Below are 24,988 nucleotides of genomic sequence, written 5' to 3' on the forward strand. Positions count from 1 at the left end.
GACAGCAGCGGCCGGAGCTCGGCCACACACCGGGACACGCTGCGCAGCGTCCGCGGGGCTCAAGGCTCCTGGAGCCGCTTACCGACGCGGTGTCTTTGGCGGAGAAATCCAGGAACTCCGAGCATAGAGCGGACGGATCTCTGTCAGCCTCGGTCGCCGCCATCTTTCCTCCCTCTGCTCGGTGCTGGAGCAGGAAGAACCTGGAACTGGAAATGACCAGAATGGTGGGCGTGGCCAGTGTTGTTTTTTCCGGTGTTAGTTTTTAGAGACTTGGAGCTTTTTATTGTCATTGTGCAGTTTCTTGCACAGCGAAATTGGGTAGCTGAACCACAAAGGTGCTAAAGTAAGAAGAAGAGAAACCAATATACAACGAAGGCGGAAAATAAATAAATAAATAGAATAAAATAAAATAAAAAACAGTGTATATGTATACATATGTGAGTAGAATAGAATAGAATAGAATAATCCTTTAATTGTCCCACAAGGGGAAATTTGGTTGTAAGCCAGAAAGACACATATACAAACAAACAGTACACAGGACACAGAACAGAAACATACACAATTTTTCTTACATATTTACATTAAGGACAATGGTTACTATAAACAGAGAGTACTGTACAGTTATTAAATTAAATAAAAATAATTACAGGTAAGAGGCAAACCAGGTTGTAGTGCGAATCGGTTGATTAACTTATTGCAGTTACAGCGCAGATGTAAACATCTGTGTTTGTTGGGAGTAGTTCAGATTGTACAGTCTGACAGCTGCAGGGAGGAAGGACCTGCAGAAACGCTCCTTCATGCATCGAGGATGCAGCAGTCTGTCACTGAAGCAGCTCTGCAGCAACATCTACATGCATGGGGTGGGAGACTCTGTCCATCAGAGATGTTATTTTGTCCAGAGTCCTTCTGTCTCCCACCACCTGCACTGGTTTTAACTCGCAGATTAAAAGAACACAAACGTTTAGCTCCTGGGCACAAGTTCAGTTTAATAAGAACAAAATGTATTAATAACAATAGTAATAATACAACATTTTATGATTGTTTTAGTGTATTATATCGTCACCTCGTAGTATCGTTAGTGTGGTGTGTCAGTTATTCTGTTTTGGTCCATTTTCATCACAAGTGAATAAAAATGGATCCAGACAGGCCAATTATTGTGATGACAATCAACAGATCAAATACAGATCAATATGAATGTATAAACCCAGGGCCTCTCTAATAATCAGTGATGGGAATAACTGTGTTACAATTAACGGCGTTACTAACGGCGTTACTTTTTTCAGTAACGAGTAATCTATCTAGTTATCTATCTACTTAGCACTTTTAATCCTTATTCTTATTTTTATTTTCATGTCTATTTAAGAGTTATATGATGACAGTATGTTTGCACTAAGTACCGCAGCAATTTCCTAATGTTGTAAACCTGATCAACATTTGGCAATAAAACCCTTTCTGATTCTGATCTAACTAATTACTATTCCTATCGTTACAACGCTGTTACAGTTACTAACAAGAAAATGCGGTCCATTACTATTTTTTAACAAACAGATGGTTGAAGCTGTGTTCAGCTTACCGCATCTTATATCAGTTGCGGGAGGAGCCAAGATGGCGACCTGTGTGGACACCTCTCTGTAAGCTCGTGAATTTCTGATGAGTACCTAACGTTTTAAATGATCTAAACGGACTCAGATTATTAGAAGTGACTCATTGCACTCGCGTTTTGCGCACGTACAGGACATCTTTACAACATAAAATCAGGCCGAACTGATTTCTTTTTTTTCCCTGCCGAATTCCAACACGGTGAAGTGTTAGCTTGTATAGAAACATTTAGCTAATAGCCATGGGATAAGCTTGCAAAATGGCCAAAAAAGAGGCAAGAAGAAAGGAAAGACTGATAATGGACTTGGAGCCAGATAAAACCTTTGCAGGCTTATGCAAACCTCTCCCTCAGACCCCTCTTTTTTTCTTTTGCTCTTGCTCTTGACAAAGGTGGTCACACTTTTCTCCTCCTCCTCCTCTCCCTTAGCTTCCCTGCTTAGCCTCTTATGTCCTTGTTTAGTCTCGTGTTTTTTGTATTACTTTTCCCTGGAACTCTCTCTCACAGTCTGTTCTCTACAACCTAAAAGAGGAATTATGGATCGGATCAACTAGTCTCTGAATGCAATCGACACCCCTTTCTCAACGAGAAGTCTGGGCTTGGGTGAGCCTGAGTGCTGAAGATATCTACCTATTCTGAACCATGGTAACAGGGTTCTGGCTGATCGGAGCTGGCTTGGCCCTGACTTATCGAAGAATTAAGGAAGCGGAACCGGCTGTTCAAACCCCCACAAGGCTGCCTGCTGGGACTGAAACGATGGGAGAGGCGTGAGTTTCTCAAAATGGGCTCATTGAGTCGGCACGGAGAAGATCTTGGAGAGGCTACGGCTGCTGTGAATACTCAGAATAAGATCTCTGACTGCAGACTGGATACATCTCGGGGAGGCACACTGCCGTGAGTTCTCAGAATCGGCTCCTTGAGCACAAGAAATGACAACATCACAGAACGCAAGTATGGCGAAGCTCGCGGCTCTCCAACGGGAGATTGAGAGACCAGTGTTGGACTGTAGAACTGCTTTGACATTCATATGAGCTGTTCGCACTAAAGTAAAAACCACCATCACTTCATGTGGAGACCCTCTCTGCGCCAGCTGCGGTCTCAAGGCTGGAGCTGAACAACAACACCCTGATAACGACTGTGTTTAGTCTGTTCCTTCCCATTCCATGCAAGGCCACCTGGGTTTGCTGGAAGACTGTTTACTTACTTAGGGGGTGGCTGTAGCTCTGGTGGCAGAGCAGGTCAGCCACTAATCAGAAGGTCGGTGGTTCGATCCCAGGCTGCCTCCTGACTGCATGCCAAATATCCTTGGGCAAGATACTAACCCCATGTTTGCCTACTGGTCAGAGGGCCCGGTGGCACCAGTGTCCGGCAGCCTCGCCTCTGTCAGGGCAGCTGTGGCTACAATGTAGCTGCCATCACCAGTGTGTGAATGTGAGTGTGAATGGGTGAATGACTGAATGTAGAGTAAAGCGCTTTGGGGTCCTTAGGGACTGAGTAAAGCGCTATACAAATGCAGGCCATTTACCATTTACCATGCCATTTACTTAGCCTTGCAGGGTGAAGGACACTGTCTCAGCTGAACTCTGGACACACACATACACTTACACTGATATGCACACACTCATCCCCCCTCCCTTTCCAAACGCCTTCGACGCTTATTCCCTTCCGATGCTGACGGTGGATCAAGGAGACCAGTGCACGCAGGCCCGGATGTACTGTCTACATCGGTCTGTCTAAAAATGGCAAAAAAACATAAAAATAATAAAAATTACAGATCTGTTGGTGGCCACTTTTGGCCACGAACAAGCTGAAAGGGTCGTGATTTTGAACAAGCCCAGAGGTTTAAAAATGTTATTGTTTGGCTTCTTTCAGTGTTTTGTTTCTGAATAAATCTGTTTGGCTGAGATTAAAGTTCTAGTTTTCACACAGCTGAATAAACGTCAAACAGAAAACTGATTAAACAGAAGTGTGAGACGGTCGAGAGTTTCCTCCAGTGTCCTGTTAGATTTTAGACAGCAAAGAGCAGACGGCCGAGTTTATTAAACTCCACAGAGACAGCGGCGACGCAGATCTGAAGGCCAGACCGTCACATTTCACAGCCTCGCACTTCCGGCCTTCTCGGCCTTCGGAGGACCCGGCCCACGTAGACCGAGAAGGCCGGGTCCTCAGGAGGATGGGGCCTCTGAATTGGGACACAGCTAATGTCTCTGGACTGAACCATTAATGAAGCTGTGATGTCATTTTTTGGGGGGGGACTTTATTTTTAAATAACAGTCCACATTCATTCCAAGATGGCTGCCAAATGGCGGGGCTTTAGAGTTGGATGCTGGTGAACAGTTAAACCTCAGTGTGCAGCTAAAGATGAATGACACTGAACCTTTAGCAAACTCCTTACTGGTATTTTCATTTATGAGAGTTTGTAAATAACAATTAAACAGGAAGTCCTGGACCAGAGGAGATTCTGGAGAAACAGAGACATGAAACAATGGTTCTGACATTCCTCCCAGTCGAACCCACAGCTCTTATACAGAGTTGGTCTTGGTTTTAACCAGCTGCAAGACCAGAGTCTGGAGCTCCTTCAGCTCTGCTCGCAAGGCCTGAAGCTCCTGGTTCTGCTTCTGTAGGATTTGGCTACATTTGTCTTTGTTGTCCTGGTTCTGTTTATCATGGTCCTCTTGAAGACCCTGGCTCTGCTGGCACTTATTCCTCTGGGTCTCCTGCTGGTTCTGCTGGTCCTGGTCCATCTGGACTCTGAATGAGAGTCCACATTAGAGAAGCTGAATGAAGAAGAATTGTGTGTCAGTAGTGATGGTGTTCTGCTAATCTCACCGTGGACCTCCTGTGGTCTCCGCCTCCCGCTGCAGGACCAAGAACTGGTCTAGAACCTCCTGCAGACACACAGATACCATGAGAACCTGAAGCACAGGACTTTAGATCAGAATTTGTTCTTCAGAAACGCACTTTGATCTGCACTGTAATTCGTCCCATCTCATCATGGTAATGCAAGTTTGTTGTGTTGCCATCATCAGAGGGTTCGACCAATGGCGAGCAGTGGCTGGAAATGTACTGGTTGTCGTAGAAATGACGCATGAGGGGCATGGATTCCTCCACGTGCAGGATGACAGCGGCCTGCTGCATCATAGCAACGGCCTGTGAGTTATCGTGAACCCTACAACACATAGACACACACACTCTCATTTTAAATAAAGTCAAGATTTTTTAAAATATGTTTTTGTACATAATCCTCTTAAGAAACACTGGGGCGTTGTGACATTTTTAACATGAAATGAGGCGACAGAATGTTTGGAATTAGTGGATTTTACTGAGACATAAAGCAGTGAAATCAAATGTATCTTCCTGCATTCTGCATGCTGCATTAGTCTGAATGTGAGTGTTGACGTGTACACCTCACAGATCTGCTGCTGCTTCTATCAGCAGTTTATCAAGAAACACAAAGACTTCTGGAACAATGTCCTTCAGACAGACGAGACCAAAGTGTAGATGTGTGTCCAAAATGCACAGCAGCATGTTTACCTCATAGCAGCTGTCAGCTGGTGGTGCACACATGATGATCCAAGCACTGTCCTTAGAAAATGTGGTTTTCACCATTTCTTCCCGCACAAAACGTAAGATAGTATTTAGAAAGTTGTATTTCATGTGTGTTGTTGCTGCATGTGTTTAATTGAGTAATTTCTGTAACTGTGAGTTGCTGCAGCCAATCTTGGCCAGGTCTCCCTTGAAAAAGAGTTTTTAACTCTCAATGGGATCTTCCTGGTTAAATAAAGGTTAAAAAATAAATAAATAAAATAAATAAAATTTACTGGCATATAGTTTGAAGTCTTGAACACAAGCTGAAATGGAGACTCGGCATGGCTGCAGCTCGTAGCTATGTCCGCTTAAATCGGTCACGTGATTCGGGGGTGCGGCGTGTCAACTCCAGCGGGTTAATAACACGCATGTTCATTCCATTTCCAGAGTGTAACAACCAACCGCCTGTGCTGAAATCTGAAAATGTCCATGTACTGATTCAAAATGCTTGTGTGGGACAATTGTCAGCATCGGTTGCTACTGACAACAAGAAATAAAGCCAGTCCGCGCTACGGGCGGAACCACTTTTTAGTGGTGTGTGTGTGTGTGTGTGTTTGTGTGGAGGAGAGGAGGTAACACTATGCAATATATTTAGTTTTAGAATTTATAAATTGTGTTAGCATGAAGTGTTAATTGCAGCCAGGCTCAAAGCTCATTATTTTAAATGAACAGCCTTGTGATAAGCAAACTAGGGTGGCTCTAGGACCATGCCACCCCGTAGATCCGCCCCTGCTTCTCTCACCAGCAGCTGTTTATAACAGGCTGAAATGATTATTGACTTCAGCTTGTTGGTGCAACAGTCCCAGTTTCTGCCCCCCAACATAAAGTTTTATCAAACGCAGGTGTGACCTCTGACCTCTGGAAGGTATCAGTCAGCAGGGCAATCAGCAGGTTAACACACAGGATTGAAGACGCTGCCAGAAACGTCCCACACAGCACAGGAGCCATGACATCATCCACAGCCACCATGGCAGCGTACTCGTACTCGTCCACCAGAGTGATCCGATACAGACTGTACAGCAGGCCCAGGACAGACTGCATGCTGGGAACCGAAGCCATCCCTGGGGGGCAGGGTTAACTTACTGTTATCATGATGTCACCAACTACCAACACACCGACCTACTCCCACACACACAGACCTCCGAACATGATCCAGAAGCTGCAGGCATACGGGATGAAGATCTCCGCGTAGAGGAACAGGAAACGCATCACATCCCCAACAATCTTCCCCAACATGACGATGAACGGCCCCATCAGCCTGCAAGTACACGCTAAACTTTATCTGTGCAATAGCCATACGGTTCTGCAGTCGACTGTAGCTTTTCAGTACCTGAAGCCTCTGACGTGTTTCATGAGTCGCAACCACAGGAAGACAATGGTGATGGAGAACATACGCAAACTGATGGTGTTAAGAAGGGTGGACGGTCCAATCACATCGGCCACATGGACGCTGAACGATGCAGTCAGCAGAAAGTACACCAGCCAATCAAAGACATTCCTGAAGTCAGAGTGTTGCTTTGTGATTTAAAAAGTTTTAAATAAAGATTTCATGAATATAACCTCTGAAAAAGCAAATATGCATCTGTATAAACTTCAGAAACACAAACCCATCAGCAGGATCCAACAAGACGACATCTTATTAAAAAATGAATTAATACAACAGAGAGTTGAGGTTTCTTTAAATTTTGGAAAAGAATAAAGAAACTTTACAAAAGTCAGTTGTGAAAATCCAGTTAATCTAATGAAGAGAAAAAAACTAAAAGACAAGGACTCAAAATGTAAAAGCACACAGCAGCCAAATGGGTGAGAACACTGACGAGCAGACACCTGGAGAGAACAACATGGGCACAAGTGGAGCCGGGGTGCCGTGGGTGTAGTGAAACTTCCTGTTGGTGTAAAGAAGTCACAGAGGGGTTTGTGTGTCACGAGGATCCTAGGGGCTATGTTGTCAATCCTGGTTCAGCTCTAATTTTCTTAAGCTCAATGAGAATAAAACTGAGATCCTCCTTATTGGCACTGAATCCAACCTAGTGAAGGCTAATCATTTCTCTCTCACCATCGATAACGCCACAGTTTTCCCTTCTGCTCAGGTTAAGAGCCTTGGTGTCATCCTATTCACTTTCCTTTAACTCTCCCATCAGTAATCTCAGCTGTTCTGCCTGTTTCCAGCTACACAACATTAACACGTCCTTCTCTTTCCACCCAGCCTGCGTCCATTCTTGTCCACAGTCTCGTTACCTCCCGCCTTGACTGTTGTAATTCTCTCTTTCATGTTCTCCCCCAAAAATCCCTCCATCAGCTTCAACTGGTTCAGGACTCTGCTGCTCGCATTATCACCAGAACCCGTCCTACCAGCACATCACCTGTTCTTCAGGAACTTCACTGGCTCCCTGTGAAACTCCAGATAATATTCAAACTTCTTCTGCTCACCTTCAAGGCCTTTCATAACCTCGCACCTCCTTACCTTTCTAACCTGTTATGCACTACCTTTTCTGCCCGCTCACTTCGATCTTCTTCTTCTATCCAGCTTGCTGTGCCTTCCTTCCTCCTCACCACCACAGCAGAGCTGCTCTGCTCTCAGGTTGTGGAGCTCTCTGCCCCCACATATAAGAAACATCGCTTCTCTCCCACAGTTTAAATCTCAACTCAAAACCCATCTGTTCAAATCTGCGAGTTCACTGTGAACCCACTGTTTGTTAATGTTATCTTGTGCTTTTGCTTGATTGTTCTTCATTTTGTCTTTGTTCTATTATGTGTTTTATTCTATTGTTAAGTTTCCTTGGGTGTCTTGAAAGGCGCTTCATAAATAAAATTTATTATTATCATTATAAATTTATTGAGTGGGACTTATTTTTCCCACTCAGTCCTTCTTTGCCTGGACCAGGTATGTATGTTGGGGTTTCTCCCAGTGGATGAGAGGATTTCTTCCCTGTGCCTTTGGGCTGGGGAACGGGTCCTGACTGTTGTCTGCACTTATGCGCCAAATGATGGTTTAGCCTTATTGGTGTCCCTGAGTGCTCCACCTGGGACTCTATTGTCCTACTGGAAGACTTCAACACTCATGTGGTCAGTGAGACCTGGAGGGGCGTGACTGGGAGGAATGGCCTCTGAACCAGAGCAGGGTTTTGTTGTTGGATTTCTGTTTGTCCATAACAAATACCATGTTCGAAGGGTGTCCCTTAGTGCACTGCTGTTCACCCTGCTAACACATGACTGCACAGTACAGCTCAAATCACATCATCAAGTTTGCAGATGACACAACAGTGGTGGGTCTCATCACCAACAATGATGAGTCTGAATACAGAGAGGAGGTACAACACCTGGTGGACTGGTATCAGAATAACAACCTGTCTCTAAATGCTCAGAAGACTAAAGAGATGGTTGTTAACTTCAGGAAGAGCTCAATGGTCCATACCCCACTTCAACAGTGTGAAGTTCCTGGGTGTGCACATATCAGCTGACCTCTCCTGGAACCTGAACACCACCACCATCATGAAGAAAGCCCAACAACATCTTCACTTTCTTAGGAAACTGAAGAAGGCCAGTCTCCCTCCTCTAGGGATGGGTATCAAAACCGGTTCTTGCTGAGAACCGGTTCCCACTGTTTCAATTCCTTGGAATTGTTTGCCATTTTTGCAAACGATTCCCTTATCGATTCCAGTCGCCCCGAATGACGTCGCCACGTTGCGGAGCGTCATTTACCTGGCAGGAAACATGGCGCCTTTAAGCGGCTCAAACGCTCAAAAGTTTGGTTCTACTTTACGAGAACGGATGACAACAGGGCAACTTGCAATACTTGCAAAGTAGATATTTCATTTAAGGGAGGAAACACTACGAATATGCAAAAGCATTTGCTCACAAACACACGATGACCTTAAATGAATGTCGTGTTTTTAATTCTGCTCGACTCGTGAATCTCAGCCCAGCAGCAGCGGTAACGTTTGCACGTCCTCTCCCGTTAATGCGGCAGGTAAATAATCAACAACAGTGCAGATTATGTTAGCGCGATCTGCCTTATTACAAAACCTGCATTACTGTGCATTTAGGTGACCATGATGAGACAGAGTCTGGCTCAGATGCTGGCAGTTCTCGCTGCAGTCTACCGTAGCGTCTCCTTTCAGGCAGGATAGACGAATGTCACCGAGCAGTGACTCAGTTTGTGGTCAAAGGTTTGCAGCCGTTTGCCACAGCAGATGATTTTCAGTAAGTGAATGTGTTTAATTGTAGGCAGGGACATTACTGGATATTCTTGTGTAATTGCTACAGAATAATTTATGTTATACTTTGTTATTGCTACAGAAGAATATTTCTTTTATTATTTTACATTTACAGTTTTTTTTCCTGGGGACCCTGTGACCCCCCATTGAAGAGCCGTAGGCTGTGGATCTCTTAAGATCTCACTGTTGGGTTTGTAAGGCCATGCTACTCCTAAATTTCTATCTTGTTCAAAGAGAAGATATAAAACAAAGTTCTAAGATAATCGACCTTAGTGTTCTCCTTTTTTAAAAATAAGAATCGATAAAGAATCAAATCGTTAAACAGAATCGATAAAGAATCGAAATTGTGAAAATCGTATCAATGCCCATCCCTACCCTCCTCCCATTCTCACAGCATTTTACCGGGGAACCATTGAGAGCGTCCTCTGCTGCTACATCACTATCTGGTACAGGAACTGCACCCTCGCTGAAAAGACGTCTCTGCAGTGGATAGTGAGGACAGCAGAGAGGATCATTGGAGGCCCTCTCCCACCCATCTCCCAACTCAACCACAAACACATTATCCGACGTGTGAACAGCACAGTGAAGGACACTTTCCACCCCTCACATGCACTGTTCTCCCTCCTTCCATCTGGCAGACGGTTTCGCTGTATCAAAACTTAACAACCAGACACTGCAAGAGCTTCTTCCCCCAAGCAGGCAAAGCCCTCATCTCACTACCACAAAAGGACTGATAAACACAAACACCCTTATAAATACCTTACAATACTCATCAAAAGACTCAAACTCACACAATCCACCTGGGAATAATATGCCTGTTTGCACACTCAGTCACACATCTAAATTATACTACATTTGCACATTTTGCACGTGTCTTTGTCGTGTCTCGTCTGTAAAATCCTGACAATAACTTGAACCTGGTATTCAATACCGCTGCACAATCCACTTTGTATTGTCTCTGTCCCGTCTTTCTTTATCATACAGCTAGTATTGTATAGTTAGTAATTAGTACCTTAATTACCTTACCTTAATTTTACCTAAATTTAGCACGTTATTTATTTGTAAATCCCAGTTTTATATCTCTTGGAGATATATCTTCTATATACTTATAAATGCACCATGGGGGGCTTGGGGTGAAACAGTATACTGTGTATACTGTTGTATTGACAATAAAGCTCTTGAATCTTGACTTGAATCTTGAATCTGGGCTTCTCTGCTTAGGCTGCCCCCGCTACCCATGCCCCGAATAAGTGAATGAAGAAGAAGAAGTGGATGGATGAAGAAAAATTGCTGTGATAAAGAAGGAAATCTGTCAGCACGACTCTTTAAACTATAAGAAATAAATGAGTGAAATTACAGAAAAAGTTCTGCTAGCTCATTGCACACACTGTTCAGATTTTTTTTAACTACACAGACTTGTGCTCTTTATGATTATTGCAAAGTGAAAAACAGAAACTATTCTGTCATTTAATGGTTTATGGCTTCATGACTTTGTGTTGTATGAATGGCCATAAGGGAGGTTTTTATCAGTAGGAAAAGCTGTAAAACTTATTGAAACACAGTTAAAAGTCCAACATTCCTGCTTGTGCTTATTTACGGAGAGCAGCAGATTAAACAAATTAAGAATTATAAATTATAATTATAATTATGAATGGCTAGAAGCGCACAATCAGGCCTGTGAGACGCATTCAGACACCAAGCCATGGCTCTGTGCTACATGCACACATTTCTGCATCGCTGCCATTCAAACACACTTTGTGTATAGTTTATTTTTTTGTAATATTCAATACTGAACTGCACATTTATTCTCTTTCAAGGAAGCAATTTTCTCTTTATCCAGCTGCTAATTTAAAAAATGCTGCACTCAGCTTCTCATTCTCCACAATCACAAAAAAAAAGCCAGATGCTCTTTTGACGTTTTCACTCTTTTCTCTTATCTACCCCCTGCTCAGCTGATGAAGAATTTCTACCTTTTTCATTGATCCATGCAAATGATCATTCAAAGATCACACCAAACATATTTTAACCTCTTCTGAGCTTTTTCTCTGCCTCCTTCAGTGGATTAATGTGGACTGATACTAGATACTAGAGCTGAACTTGATTTCTCTGCGTTATACTTTTGATGGTGGGGGTTTCAATGTCCTGATTTCTTGCTGTGATATTTATCTGCACACCTGATGTCCGTCGTGATGCAGATACTCTTTCTGATTGCTCTGACCATGCATTCACACTGTGACATAGTGAAGCTAAAATGTAATAAAGTGATTGTTTCACACATGATTACATTTGGTTTTTGTTCTGTGTGTGTGTGTGTGTGTCAGTACCACAGGTCCCGGCAGTAGCTTCCTCTCTTCCTGTCAACCAGTTTGAGCTGGTTTAGTAGAAACTCTCTCTCCTGCAAACACAACATACACCTGAAACATCTGATACTTCCTGTTCCTGTCCACCACATCATCCTGATTCCTACCTGTGGCCACATGGGATGTGAGCAGCTCAGGTCACTCTGGAGACGATGCTTCGCCAACTGCTGCCAGAGGTGGAGCTTCTTCCTTGAGCGCAGGATGTCCCGCACATCCCTTAGCACTTCCTGTAGGGTCAACAGGAGCGCCAAGACCACAAAGAGGACACGCCACCAGTCCTGAGACAGACAGGTGTAACATAAATGTTAGAGTAACGCATGTGAGAGACACACAGGTGACACATAGATAGATAGGTTAGGTGTGACAGACAGGTTACCTCGGGGAGGACATAACGATCAGGTGAGTCTCGGTGGACAGACACTGAGATAGCGACAGTCGTCCAGGAAACATTAAACAGGAAGTTAAGGAGAAGGAGAAGCCATGCCCCAAACCTGTCAGCAGGACAGACAGACATGCAGGTAGAAAAGTGTCCTATCACCTGACATAACCGTCAGTCAGAGAGACTTTACCTGCCGTAGAGATTCCATTTGACGTGGATCAGTTTGAGGAAGACGGGATTCATGATGAGATCAAGTTTCTCCTCCTGAATCACCATCTGCAGCTGGAACAGATACAGGTACAGCTGATGTCCGACTGCATTTATAGCACGTAAAATAAAATCCTCTGTGCACTGATGCCATCAAACAAAAATAACCTGCACCGGTTCTTAAGCCCCGTCAAGCAGTGCTGTGCAAAAGTCTTGAGCCATCGCTTATGTATTTGTTTTGTTCCTCTTTGGACATTGGCTGCTTTTCACTCATGTTCAGTACAGTCCTTGTACCTGACCATTTTCACTGGATGGTTTTGGTTATTGACCCTCTGAACTCTGACCCATGAATTATTCAAGCAATGACTCCTAGCCCGAGGATGAACGAGAATTGTGTTGACACATACTAGAAGCCGTTTTAAGTAGTGTAGTGGTAGTGGCTCTACTCCAGGCTCCTGCCCTGTTGTAAGGCTGAGCCCAGATCCTCTGCAGAGGAAGCTTGTTTCTGCTTCATGTATCTTCAGTCTTATACTTTTGGTCACTAAGCACAGCTTGTGAGCTAGACATGTCGGTCACGAGAGAAACGGCTCTTAGAGCTGGATCTTTGAAGTGAACAACGCGAGTCGGCTCCTTATTGGGAGCTGTGGGTTTTTTTTCTTTCTCTCACCCTCTCTCTCTCACTTTTTTCCGCTTCACTCCGCATGCAAGCCTTGTGCTTTGCGCTGGGAAGAAGGGGGAGGGGCGGTAGTTACACTCGCAGCAGCACAGGATATATGATTTATTTATCACATTTTATGTGGAGTGAATAAATAAAAGTATATTTACGGTGGCCCCTAGAGACAAAGCACGTACAAACTCCAAAACACGTACGAACTCCAAAACATGTATGAACTCCAAAATACGTAAAAACTCCGAAGCACGTACAAACTCCAAAACACGTAAAAACTCCAAAACACGTAAAAACTCCAAAACACATACAAACTCCAAAACACGTATGAACTCCAAAACACGTAAAAACTCCAAAACACGTAAAAACTCCAAAACACGTAAAAACTCCAAAACACATACAAACTCCAAAACACGTATGAACTCCAAAACACGTATGAACTCCAAAACACGTATGAACTCCAAAACACGTAAAAACTCCAAAACATGTATGAACTCCAAAACACGTAAAAACTCCAAAACACGTAAAAACTCCAAAACACGTAAAAATTCCAAAACACGTCAAAACTCCAAAACACGTAAAAACTCAGAAGCACGTACGAACTCCAAAACACGTAAAAACTCCAAAACATGTATGAACTCCAAAACACGTAAAAACTCCAAAACACGTAAAAACTCCAAAACACGTAAAAACTCCAAAACACGTAAAAACTCCGAAACACGTACAAATTCCAAAACACGTAAAAACTCCAAAGCACATACAAAACACAACAGAAGTGCTCCAGGATGCTAGGGGGCAGTGTTGAGCTTTTGTTAGCTCATGGCTACACAAGCCAGGAAGTACCACCGACCGGATTTGGTGTGTGGTAGTAACAGGTAAATGAACTTTTTTTTTTTAATTATTTGAATATATATGAGTGTTTGTGTATAAATACACAAACAACACACACATGCTTTCAATTGTGTCATTTAAGTGATCTAGGTAGCTCTGCTTTGGAAGTTCAGTTAACTCTAGAAATGTGTTTTGGAGTTTGTACGTGCTTTGTCTCTAGGGGCTACCGTATATATTTATGTATAAACATATATAAATAAAACCACTTTTTTTTACATTAGTAATTCCTTTTGTGCATAATTTTATATTGTTGTTAATAATAAATTAATCCAAGCAACAAAACAACCTGAAGAGCCGGTTGGGAACCAAAAGAGCCGGCTCTTTTTAGTGAGCCTAGCCGAAAGAGCCGGTTCTCCAAAAAGAGCCGGAAATCCCATCACCAGGGCTCGCAAAATCGCTAGCCCGACGTCCCGGGGCTAGCGATTTTTCCAGTCGGGCTACCAAAATCTAACTCAGCCCTGCCCGTCGGGCTATCATAGGAAGGAAAATATATGTCAATGCTTTTGCATTCTTTCGCCAATGTAGCTGAGTAATTATGTCATTGGCATCGATGAGCCACTGTCAATATGTGACATATTGAAATCGCGTTTGAATTTGCGCTTGCTTTTTGCTTTCAGTTTCATTTTGCGATCGCGCGAACGGTGTGTAGAGAGCAGCAGCACTGTGACATCGTCTTATCACTCATTAGCTTACTATTCAAACGCGACAAGTGAAATCTCTTGCAGCAAGCTTAAACATGTGAGAGGTTGAGTGCGCAAAGAATCGCTGACCGTTATGTAAGTACGTGTGTAAAAGCAGCAGGATTTACGCAGGTATTTTAGTTCTGCTGAGCCAAATAAGACAGGTCAGGGTGAAGAAGGGGCAGCCAAAGAAAAGCTTACCACAAAACGGAAAAGTTATGACAAATCAGACTATGAGGCAAAAAGAAAGCGCAGCTTTATGGTTTCATGGACAAAATAATTTCTGTGGCTGGAATACGACGAGCTATATAACATGATGTTCTGCCACGTGTGTTGTGAGTTTCATTTGATTTCTGAGTCGACAAGCGCCTTTGTTACTGGGACCAGTCATTTTAAGAAAGGCCCCCATTAGAACCCATGAGAAATGCAAGAAATGCATTATTGCCCAGTCTGCAGTATCTTTCCCAGAACAAACGGCAATTGCAAAAAACATACTAAAAATAAACCAAGCACAACAAGAACTCCTGAAAAATCTGTTTAGAACAGCGTGCTATGTTGCAAAGAGTGAACTACCATTGGTAAAATTTAGCAGTCTTTGCAAACTTCAAAAAGCAAATGGCCTTGATCTTGGTTCCACTTACTTCTTACCCGTGACTTCAGTGGAAATTTCAAATTCAGGATCTGACACAGACTGATTTATGTTCTACACAGTTCTTACAAGTTCATAGAAATTTCTGTTCAATTTGAACCAAGTATTTGAGTTGATGTTTGTAATTTTTATACAGTTGTTGTGATTTGTATTTTAACAATTTTTTTTGATTAATTTTGGAGGTGAGAGATTAATTTTGTTTCTCTTGTAACAATATTTCGTCACAATATTATACTTTAATGTATAATATTGCAACGGAAACAAAACATAAAAAAATTGCTTTATTTTTTATTTGGGCTACTTAAATTTATTTTGGGCTATCAAAAATGGAAGAATGCCTGCCCGAAGGGCTACCAGAGATTTTAAAATTTTGCGAGCCCTGCATCACTATTGTGAGTGTAGATGAGGGTGGGAGTAGATCAGCTGGTAAATGGACACCTTTGGTTTCACCAAAGCTACAGTGTCACTGCAGTCATGGTGCTAAACCGTGTGTCGACATGTGTCTGCCCTCACTTAAACAAGAACCCAACATACTTAAACTCCTCCACTTTGTCCCTGTTCTGGAGTACGGCCTCCACCCTTTTCCTGTTGAGGACCATGACCTCAAACCTGAGGCGTTCTCTTTTCTGCCACTTCACGCTCGGCAGTGAACCATCAGGATAGCTCAATGAGGCTAAAATAACCACATCAACACAAAAAGCAGAGCGGTGAACCCGAGGCCACAGAGTAGATGTGTACCCGCACCGTCATACATCCTTCAGAGGACGAGGAGTTGATCCAAAGAGCTGTTTAGAACTTCAGACAGGCACTTAGTGAAGGAACCTGACTCAGTCATGTAGACGCCCCAACTCCCAGTAAACATCTGCATCATCATCATTTATTTTTTTCTACAGTTTGATCCTAATTTTAGTTTAAGAGGACACTAATCCATGAGTAATATTATAGGATGCCTTATTAAATCATGGGGATCCCTCCGGACAAGATGATTTTTTTTCTTTAAATGTAGCTCAGGTGGTGCTAATGGGGATGCCGAGGTTTGAATCCCTTCACTTACTGTTGAAACTTACCGGAGACATTGGCTCACCGACCCACACACCTACAGACAGACAGACAGACAGACAGAGGGGTGTTAGGCAAGACCAGCAGCTGTAATATCAACACTACTGCAGAAGTACTGCTGCAGCTGTGAGGCTGCTGTACGCCAGACTGCACACTGTAGTATCACCTGACAGCTGGTCCTCAGGTGAGTGTAGTTCTGGTTCCAGCAGGTTCAGGTAGTAGTAGTGCTGCCTGGTCATTCGGTCGAATACATGGAACTGACTGAGAGCCAGCTGAGCCTAAACACAACCACATGTTACATAACAATGTCTGTGAACGAATCACAGCTCTGTGTTGTTTTTATGTGGGACGTTATACCACTGGGCTCATCCGGCCAATCAGAGCTGTTATACAGAACTGTCCATCAGAGTCCTTCAGCCCCGCCTCCGCCCCGAGCTCCAACAGCACACGAGCTGCATCACTACGCTCTGAAGACACAAAGAGATGATTACAATCAGACAGTGGGAAGAAAAAACTTCCTCTTGACAGGAAGACACCTCTGGCAGAACCAGGCTCAGGAAGGGGCGGGGCCATCTGGAGGTTAGCAGAGGAAGACGCAACAAAGAAGTGCTGTGGAAGAGAGCCAGGGGTTAAAAATAACGAATAATCAAATGCAACGAAGTAAATACTGACTGAAGAAGAAACACCCAGTGCATCATGGGAATCCCCGGCAGCCTGCGTCTATTGCAGCATAACTAAGGGAGGACTCAGGGTCACCTGGTCCAGCCCTAACTATATGCTTTAGCAAAAAAGAAAGTTTGAAGCCTAATCTTGAAAGTAGAGATAGTGTCTGTCTCTGAAATATCTTATTATGGAAAAGTTAGACATATTTTCCTAGCATGTGCTTAATTTTGCTTGGTAAGAATATGGTTTCTTTTTAGACAAAAAATACGAAAAAATGTTCAGAAACAAAGTTTTTTTTTTACTTTCTTGAAAATCGATTTTTGCAGTGCAGTTTTTTCTTGTACAGACTTTTAAAAACATGGACAGGAAAATGGTCCAGTAGCTAGCACCACTCCCTCCATCAAGAAGGTTCTGAGTTCAACTCCAGCATCTGCCTTGTGCCTCCCCCTCTGGGTTCTCTCCCACAGTCCAAAGACTGAAGTTAATTATTCCAAATCGTCCACAGGCAAGGCTGTTAGCCCTGTGACAGACTGGTGACCAGAAGATCCCTCCTCTCAAAGTGAAAAAGAAACAACACTGAAAGCATTACTGACGGGTTTGTTTTCAGCTGATCTGACTTCAAACATACTTCATTTCTCACTCGTCTACATAATTTATTTCAAGACATCTTATCAAGTGTAATTATCTTATTTCACTTATTATAGTCAGGATCTTCTTAAAGTCAATTATTATTTTTCCTTATTTCTAAACAGGCAATTTTTGCAGTGTGTGTCAGTGGTACCTGCGTTAGCGGCGAGCTGCAGTGGCGTCCTGCGTTTGTAGTCGGTGCAGCCGATGGAGGCTCCGGCCTGCAGCAGAAGCCTGATCGAACCGACGGCATCATTCTTCGCAGCGTAGTGAAGCGGGGTCTGCTTGTCCAGAAAGGTGCGAGCCTCCGGATCAGCTGATCATAACACACATGCAGTCACGTGACTCTATCACATGGCTTCCCATCACACACTGTTCATGCTTTAGTGTCCACAGACCTTTTCGGTCCAGCAGGAACTGCACCATGTCCTGATAGTCCAGCGCCGAGGCCACATGCAGCGCAGTGACTCCAAACTGATCCGGCCGCAGGAGGTCTGAGCCCCGGTCTAGGAAGAACCGCATCACATCCACGCTCCACGCTCTGGAGATCTGAACACACACGTACCTGCATTAGTTCTCTGCTGACACACACCTGTAGCACACAGACACAGCACAAGCTCTCAGTGACCGTCCTGCAGGTGTGTGAACAAACGGCTAACAGGGCAGAAGTGACTTCCCGTGTGACCTCGTGCAGGACGGTCTGTCCATATCTGTCTAAGGCGTTCGGATCAGCTCCGTCTGAGAGCGCCCGGTCCAGAAGCTGAAGGTCCACCTGAACAAACACACAAACATGAACACAAACAGAGGAAACAAAAGTGGTTTGATTTTATACGGACACTTCTCACTGATTGTTACCTGGTCAGTGTCCTGGTTGGTTGCAGCCAGATGTCTGAAGTGATCGAGCAGTTTTTTGTTGAGTTGTTGGTTTTTGTTGATGTTGTCTATTTGGTCCCTCTGCTCTTTGTCATCTTCATCATCCTCAGCTAGACCACAGTATTTGACCTCCACCTGAAATCCTGAAAAAGAAGCTTTGATGAAGACCAAACTCAGACTTGTTGCAGCGACTGAGCTCAGCTGGACTTACCTGCAAGCTTTCTTCTTTTCTGCCTCCAGCGACCTCTGTAATAAGACACCCACCAAGCTGCTGCTGACACAGAGGACCTGGATCCCTGTGGACACCCTGATTCCTGAGGACAAATAGATACCTGAGGACACCTGGATACACTGTTTTTTCTGCTAAATTCTGTTAAAGACACCCACCGAGCAATCCAATAAAGTTTTTTATGAGTACAAATATTTTTAAGCATTGAGGAGTTAAGCTCCAGCTGGCTGCATATGAGGAAAATCCCACTCACCTGGACGGTTCTTCCTGTCATGTCCTCCAGCTCCAGTCCAGCATTACATAGACCCCCCTGGGCTCCTCTCTTCATCCTGCTTCTGTTAAAGCTGATGGACCTCTGAGCTCTCTGCTGGTTTCAGTTGACGAAAACAAACCTTTAAAGTCAGCTGATGGTGACGTGTTGCAGCTCAAAGGTTTATGGTTTATGTTATCAGTGGGTGGAGATTGGTTCCACCTTGCTCCACGTTCAGGTGTTGACCCAAGGTTCAAGCAGACGAGTATGATATATGTATGTTTGAGTTTTACTTCTTTGTTAGTAGAAAAAAACAAAAGCTGTACAAATTCTTTGTTTTCCTGTTTAGTCACATGATGAATCTGAGCTGTCTCATAAACATCAATGATGTGCTCGCCATCAGGCCCAACACGAGGAACAGATTCAGAGTGTGAATGAACTCATTTTAATACAAAAAGCATCTGTGCAAACTCATAAAGGGCTTCATATATAGTTAGAGCTTTATTTCTCTTTCACTCTTTCTCACACACGCCAACTTCAAACCACCAAGTCTTCAGCAGGGACCAAACAAAGCCAACTGATGTGACCTCTGCATGAGCCTAAAGTTGCTCAGAAATCCCAAGAAGTTGATTCTGTTCATCTGGACGTTTTCAGTGTGAGAAACGTTTCGTCATCACGTGACCTTCTTGATCAGTGGTTGTTGATCAATGGTCATGACAGTTTGCATATCATAAACTGATATGCAAACCATTGTTCATTCAGTGGTGCTGGTTTCAGTCATTGTGTAAATGTCCTGTTTAAGGTTGGAAACCTGCAGTCAGCTGAGACTGAAGATGGCACCTTACGGTGGCCCCTAGAGACAAAACACGTACAAACTCCAAAACACGTACAAACTCCAAAGCACTTACAAAATCCAAAACACGTACAAAAGGAACACACAAAGGAAGTGCTCCAGGACGCTAGGGGCAGTGTTGAGCTCGATTTGCAAAATAAATGGCAAGTTTGTTGCAAACACATGGGCTGTATCCCAATTCAGGGTCTGCAGCCTTAACGGTCCTCAAGGGCCGTGTACTCAAAGACCGCTAAGGCCGGAACTGCGAGGCTTGTGAAATTGGACGGTCTAGTCTCCGTCGCGCTGCCCAGGTTGCCTAGCAACCATGATACTAACAGCTGGAAACGTTTCATACAGCTTTGTTTGACAGAAATGAAGGAGAACATATTTTGTTCATTTGTTTGTTTGTTTCTACATGAGCTTTGATTTGATAACTATCTGAGGCTGAGACCACAGAACAGTAAAACATGATTGTTGGGCTTCATTTCTGTACTGAACAGTCATTTAAGATTAGTTAGTAAATAACAATTAGCTAATGTTGTTCATGAGACTAAAGTCATATCACTTTGGTAATGTAAATATAATATGGCCAATATTATAGTTATTATATTAATCATTATTAGTTATTACAGCAGTGAACATGAACTCTGTGTCAAATACTGAGCTTCAGTGCAGTTATTTATATTTCTTATCACCTTAAATCTTCACTCAAAGACACTCAAGTATCTCTGACAGTGCATATATAGGTGTATCATATATAAGAGAGAAATGTTGTTCCTTCAGTATGTTGGCATTACTAAATTTGGCTCATTGCTCACATACATGTGTAAAAAGCAAATGTACGAGCTGTGATAACTGTGTCTGATAGAATGAAGAGTAGACTGATATATGAAATATTCCTTTATTGGGTGAGAAAATCAGACCATGTCATAACTGCTTTAAGTCACACAGAATAGATATCAATTCAATTCAATTCAATTCAATTTTATTTATATAGCGCCAAATCACAACAAATGTCGCCTCAAGGCGCTTCATAGATACAGAGAAAAGCCCAACAATCATATGACCCCCTATGAGCAGCACTTTGGCGACAGTGGGAAGGAAAAACTCCCTTTTAACAGGAAGAAACCTCCGGCAGAACCAGGCTCAGGGAGGGGCGGCCATCTGCTGCGACCGGTTGGGGTGAGAGAAGGAAGACAGGATAAAAGACATGCTGTGGAAGAGAGACAGAGGTTAATAACAGATATGATTCAATACAGAGAGGTCTGTTAACACATAGTGAGTGAGAAAGGTGACTGGAAAGGAAAAACTCAATGCATCATGGGAATCCCCCGGCAGCCTACATCTATTGCAGCATAACTAAGGGAGGATTCAGGGTCACCTGGTCCAGCCCTAACTATATGCTTTAGCAAAAAGGAAAGTTTTAAGCCTAATCTTAAAAGTAGAGATAGTGTCTGTCTCCCGAATCCAAACTGGAAGCTGGTTCCACAGAAGAGGGGCCTGAAAACTGAAGGCTCTCCCTCCCATTCTACTTTTAAATACTCTAGGAACAACAAGTAGGCCTGCAGAGCGGGAGCGAAGTGCTCTAATAGGGTGATATGGTACTACAAGGTCATTAAGATAAGATGGGGCCTGATTATTTAAGACCTTGTATGTGAGGAGCAGGATTTTGAATTCAATTCTGGATTTAACAGGAAGCCAATGAAGGGAAGCCAAAACAGGAGAAATATGCTCTCTCTTTCTAGTCCCTGTCAGTACTCTTGCTGCAGCATTTTGGATTAACTGAAGGCTTTTCAGTGAGTTTTTTGGACATCCTGATAATAATGAATTGCAGTAGTCCAGCCTGGAAGTAATAAATGCATGAACTAGTTTTTCAGCATCACTCTGAGACAGGATATTTCTAATTTTAGAGATGTTGCGCAAATGGAAGAACGCAGTCTTACATATTTGTTTAATATGTGCGTTGAAGGACATATCCTGGTCAAAAATGACTCCAAGGTTCCTCACAGTGTTACTGGAGGCCAAGGTAATGCAATCCAGAGTAAGAATCTGGTTAGATACCATATTTCTAAGCTTTTCAGCGCCGAGTACAATGACCTCAGTTTTATCTGAGTTAAGAAGCAGAAAGTTAGTGGCCATCCAAGTCTTTATGTCTTTAAGACATTCCTGCAGTTTAACTAGTTGGCGTGTGTTATCTGGCTTCATGGACAGATAGAGCTGGGTGTCATCTGCATAGCAGTGAAAATGTATGCTATGTCTTCTAATGATGCTGCCTAGGGGAAGCATGTATAATGTAAACAGAATTGGTCCTAGCACTGAACCCTGTGGAACTCCATAATTAACCTCAGTGTGTGAAGAGGACTCTCCATTTACATGCACAAATTGGAGTCTATTAGATAGATATGATACAAACCACTGCAGTGCAATACCTGTAATACCTACAGCATGTTCTAATCGCTCTAACAGGATATTATGGTCAACAGTATCGAATGCTGCACTAAGGTCAAGAAGGACAAGCACAGAGATGAGTCCACTGTCAGAGGCCATAAGAAGATCATTTGTAACCTTCACTAAAGCTGTTTCTGTGCTGTGATGAGCTCTGAAACCTGACTGAAACTCTTCAAATAAACCATTCCTCTGCAGATGATCTGTTAGCTGTTTGACAACTACTCTTTCAAGGATGTTTGATATGAAAAGAAGGTTGGAGATTGGCCTATAATTAGCTAAGACTGCTGGGTCTAGAGATGCTTTTTGAGTAAAGGTTTAACTACAGCCACCTTGAAGGCCTGTGGTACATAGCTGATTATTAGAGATAGGTTGATCATATTTAAGGTCGAAGAATTAATCAATGGCAGGACTTCTTTGAGCAGTTTTGTAGGAATGGGGTCTAAAAGACACGTTGATGGTTTGGAGGAAGTAATTATTGAAGTTAACTCAGAAAGATCGATTGGAGAAAAAGAGTCTAACTTAACATCAATGGTACTAAGAGTAGCTGTAGATAATATTACATCTGTGGGATGATTATTGGTAATTTTTTCTCTAATGATAAAAATTTTATTTGTGAAGAAGTTCATGAAGTCATCACTAGTTAACGTTAAAGGGATGGTTGGCTCAACAGAGCTCTGACTGTTTGTCAGCCTGGCTACAGTGCTGAAGAGAAACCTGGGGTTGTTCTTATTTTCTTCAATCAGTGATGAGTAGTAAGCTGTTCTGGCTTTGTGGAGGGCTTTCTTATAAAGCAACAAACTATTTCTCCAGGCTAAATGATGATCCTCTAAATTTGTGACACGCCATTTCCTCTCCAGATTACGAGTCGTCTGCTTGAGGGTACGTGTTTGAGAATTATACCACGGAGTCAGGTACTTCTGATTAGAGACCTTAGTTTTCACTGGAGCTACAGTATCCAGAGTCGTACGTAGTGAGGAGGTGAAATTATTAACAAGATAATCGACCTCTGTTGGGGTAGCGTTCAGATAGCTGCTCTGCTCTGTGTTGGTACAGGGCATTGAAGATGATAACAGTGGCTGGATTATATTCTTAAACTTAGTTACAGCGCTTTCAGAAAGACATCCACTTTGATAAAGTCCACTCTCCACTGCTGCGTAATCAATTATTGTAAATGTAAATGTTATCAGGAAATGATCAGACAGGAGAGGGTTTTCAGGAAACACTGTTAAATGTTCAGTTTCTATGCCATATGTTAAAACAAGATCTAGAGTGTGATTAAAGTGGTGGGTGGGTTCTTTTACATTTTGAGAGAAACCAATTGAGTCTAACAACAGATTAAATGCCATATTGAGGCTGTCATTTTTAGCATCAACATGGATGTTAAAATCACCCACAATAATTATTTTATCTGAGCTCAGAACTAAATTAGATATAAAGTCTGAGAAATCAGACAGAAACTCTGTGTAAGGCCCAGGTGGACGATAGATGATAACAAGTAAGACTGGTTTCTGAGTTTCACAGCTGGGGTGGACAATGTTAAGCATCAGGCTTTCAAATGAATTAAAAGTCTGTCTTGGTCTTTCATTAATTAATAGACTGGTGTGAAAAATTGCTGCCAAACCGCCCCCTCGACCTGTGCTTCGAGATTTCTGGTAGTTAGAATGACTCGGGGGTGTTGATTCATTAAACTAACATAATCATCCTGCTGCAACCAGGTTTCTGTAAGGCAGAGTAAATCAATTTGTTGATCAATTATTAAGTCATGTACTAACAGAGACTTGGAGCAGAGAGACCTAATATTTAATAATCCACATTTCACTGTTTTACTCTTTGGTTCAGATGTGGATACTGTATTGTTCTTTCTTTGTAAATGTTTAAGTTGTTTGTTGCTGGTTTTTAGTTTGTTTTTTGTCTTTTTGGAAGCAGACACAGTCTCTATGGAGATGGGTTTTTGGGGGGGTAGCAGGAGGAGAGAAGCTGCAGAGAGGCGTGTAAGACTGCAACTCTGCTTCCTGGTCCCAACTCTGGATAGTCATGTTTTGAGGGGTTTAATAAATTTGTCGATATTTCTAGAAATGAGAGCTGCTCCATCCAAAGTGGGATGGATGCCATCTCTCCTAACAAGACCAGGTTTCCTCCAGAAGGTTTGCCAATTATCTATGAAGCCCACATCGTTTCTGGGACACCACTCAGACAGCCAGCAATTTAAGGAGAACATGCGGCTAAACATGTCACTCCTGGTCTGATTGGGGAGGGGACCAGAGAAAACTACAGAGTCCGACATTGTTTTGGCAAAGTTGCACACCGATTCAATATTGATTTTAGTGACCTCCGATTGGCGTAACCGGGTGTCATTACTGCCGACGTGAATTATGATATCAGAGCCTTAAACAGGCTGACTTCTGCTAAATGGGTCAAACTGGGCAGAAAGTCTACAAACACATAACATCCTTATAGAATATGATGTAACACTATAGATCAACTTACCTCAGAATATATAAAGCATATAAATAATTACAGCAATATGATGCAACAAACACAGCAGTGCTACTGATCCAAAATACTCAAAGCTTCATAGAACTGAAACAAACATTTATTTTTAGCTCCATTCTGCTGCTGATACATACTTTAGGTTTCTGAACATTAAACTTGTTTCTTCCTTTCATAGTGTGTAACTTGAAGGCCCTGAGTACTTTCTCCCACACTGCAAACACTGGATGATAACATTATTTGAACATTACCTAATAAGACTGATTCAGGACAGACAGTTAG

General features: G+C 42.9%; 2 protein-coding genes across 7 annotated transcripts in view; both read right to left on the reverse strand.

Annotated features, from left to right (window-relative positions):
• ubr2 (ubiquitin protein ligase E3 component n-recognin 2) overlaps window positions 1–195 on the reverse strand; it is a 28,793-nt gene extending 28,598 nt beyond the window's left edge. For all 4 annotated transcript variants that reach the window (XM_087849846.1, XM_087849844.1, XM_087849847.1 and 1 more), the window contains exon 1: window positions 83–195. In XM_087849846.1, the coding sequence (XP_087705972.1) occupies window positions 83–163 (81 nt within the window). In that variant the 5' untranslated portion in view covers window positions 164–195. The remainder of the gene's footprint in view (window positions 1–82) is intronic.
• Window positions 196–472: 277 nt separating this feature from the next.
• LOC102775790 (uncharacterized) lies at window positions 473–19,043 on the reverse strand. Of its 3 annotated transcripts, none has more exons than XM_035914862.2 (19): window positions 18,940–19,043; window positions 18,669–18,771; window positions 18,440–18,600; window positions 18,270–18,356; window positions 17,983–18,133; window positions 17,739–17,900; window positions 16,652–16,761; window positions 16,461–16,572; window positions 16,303–16,331; window positions 12,332–12,423; window positions 12,139–12,253; window positions 11,870–12,040; window positions 11,727–11,797; window positions 6,516–6,683; window positions 6,325–6,443; window positions 6,042–6,246; window positions 4,559–4,766; window positions 4,427–4,485; window positions 473–4,341 (listed from the first exon to the last, which is right to left on the reverse strand). In XM_035914862.2, exons 1-19 carry the CDS (start codon window positions 19,012–19,014, stop codon window positions 4,176–4,178), a joined length of 2,364 nt encoding a protein of 787 aa, XP_035770755.2. In that variant the 5' UTR covers window positions 19,015–19,043; the 3' UTR covers window positions 473–4,175. The 3 variants fall into 3 exon arrangements, with proteins under 3 accessions (XP_035770755.2, XP_006806938.3, XP_087705974.1); XM_006806875.3 differs by having other exon boundaries at window positions 473–4,348; XM_087849848.1 differs by having other exon boundaries at window positions 473–4,348; window positions 18,669–19,038.
• Between the last annotated feature and the right edge of the window lie 5,945 nt (window positions 19,044–24,988).

This window comes from Neolamprologus brichardi, chromosome 13 (genome assembly GCF_056152115.1).
Source record: "Neolamprologus brichardi isolate AB-2024 chromosome 13, ASM5615211v1, whole genome shotgun sequence".
Classification (NCBI taxonomy): Eukaryota; Metazoa; Chordata; class Actinopteri; order Cichliformes; family Cichlidae; genus Neolamprologus; species Neolamprologus brichardi.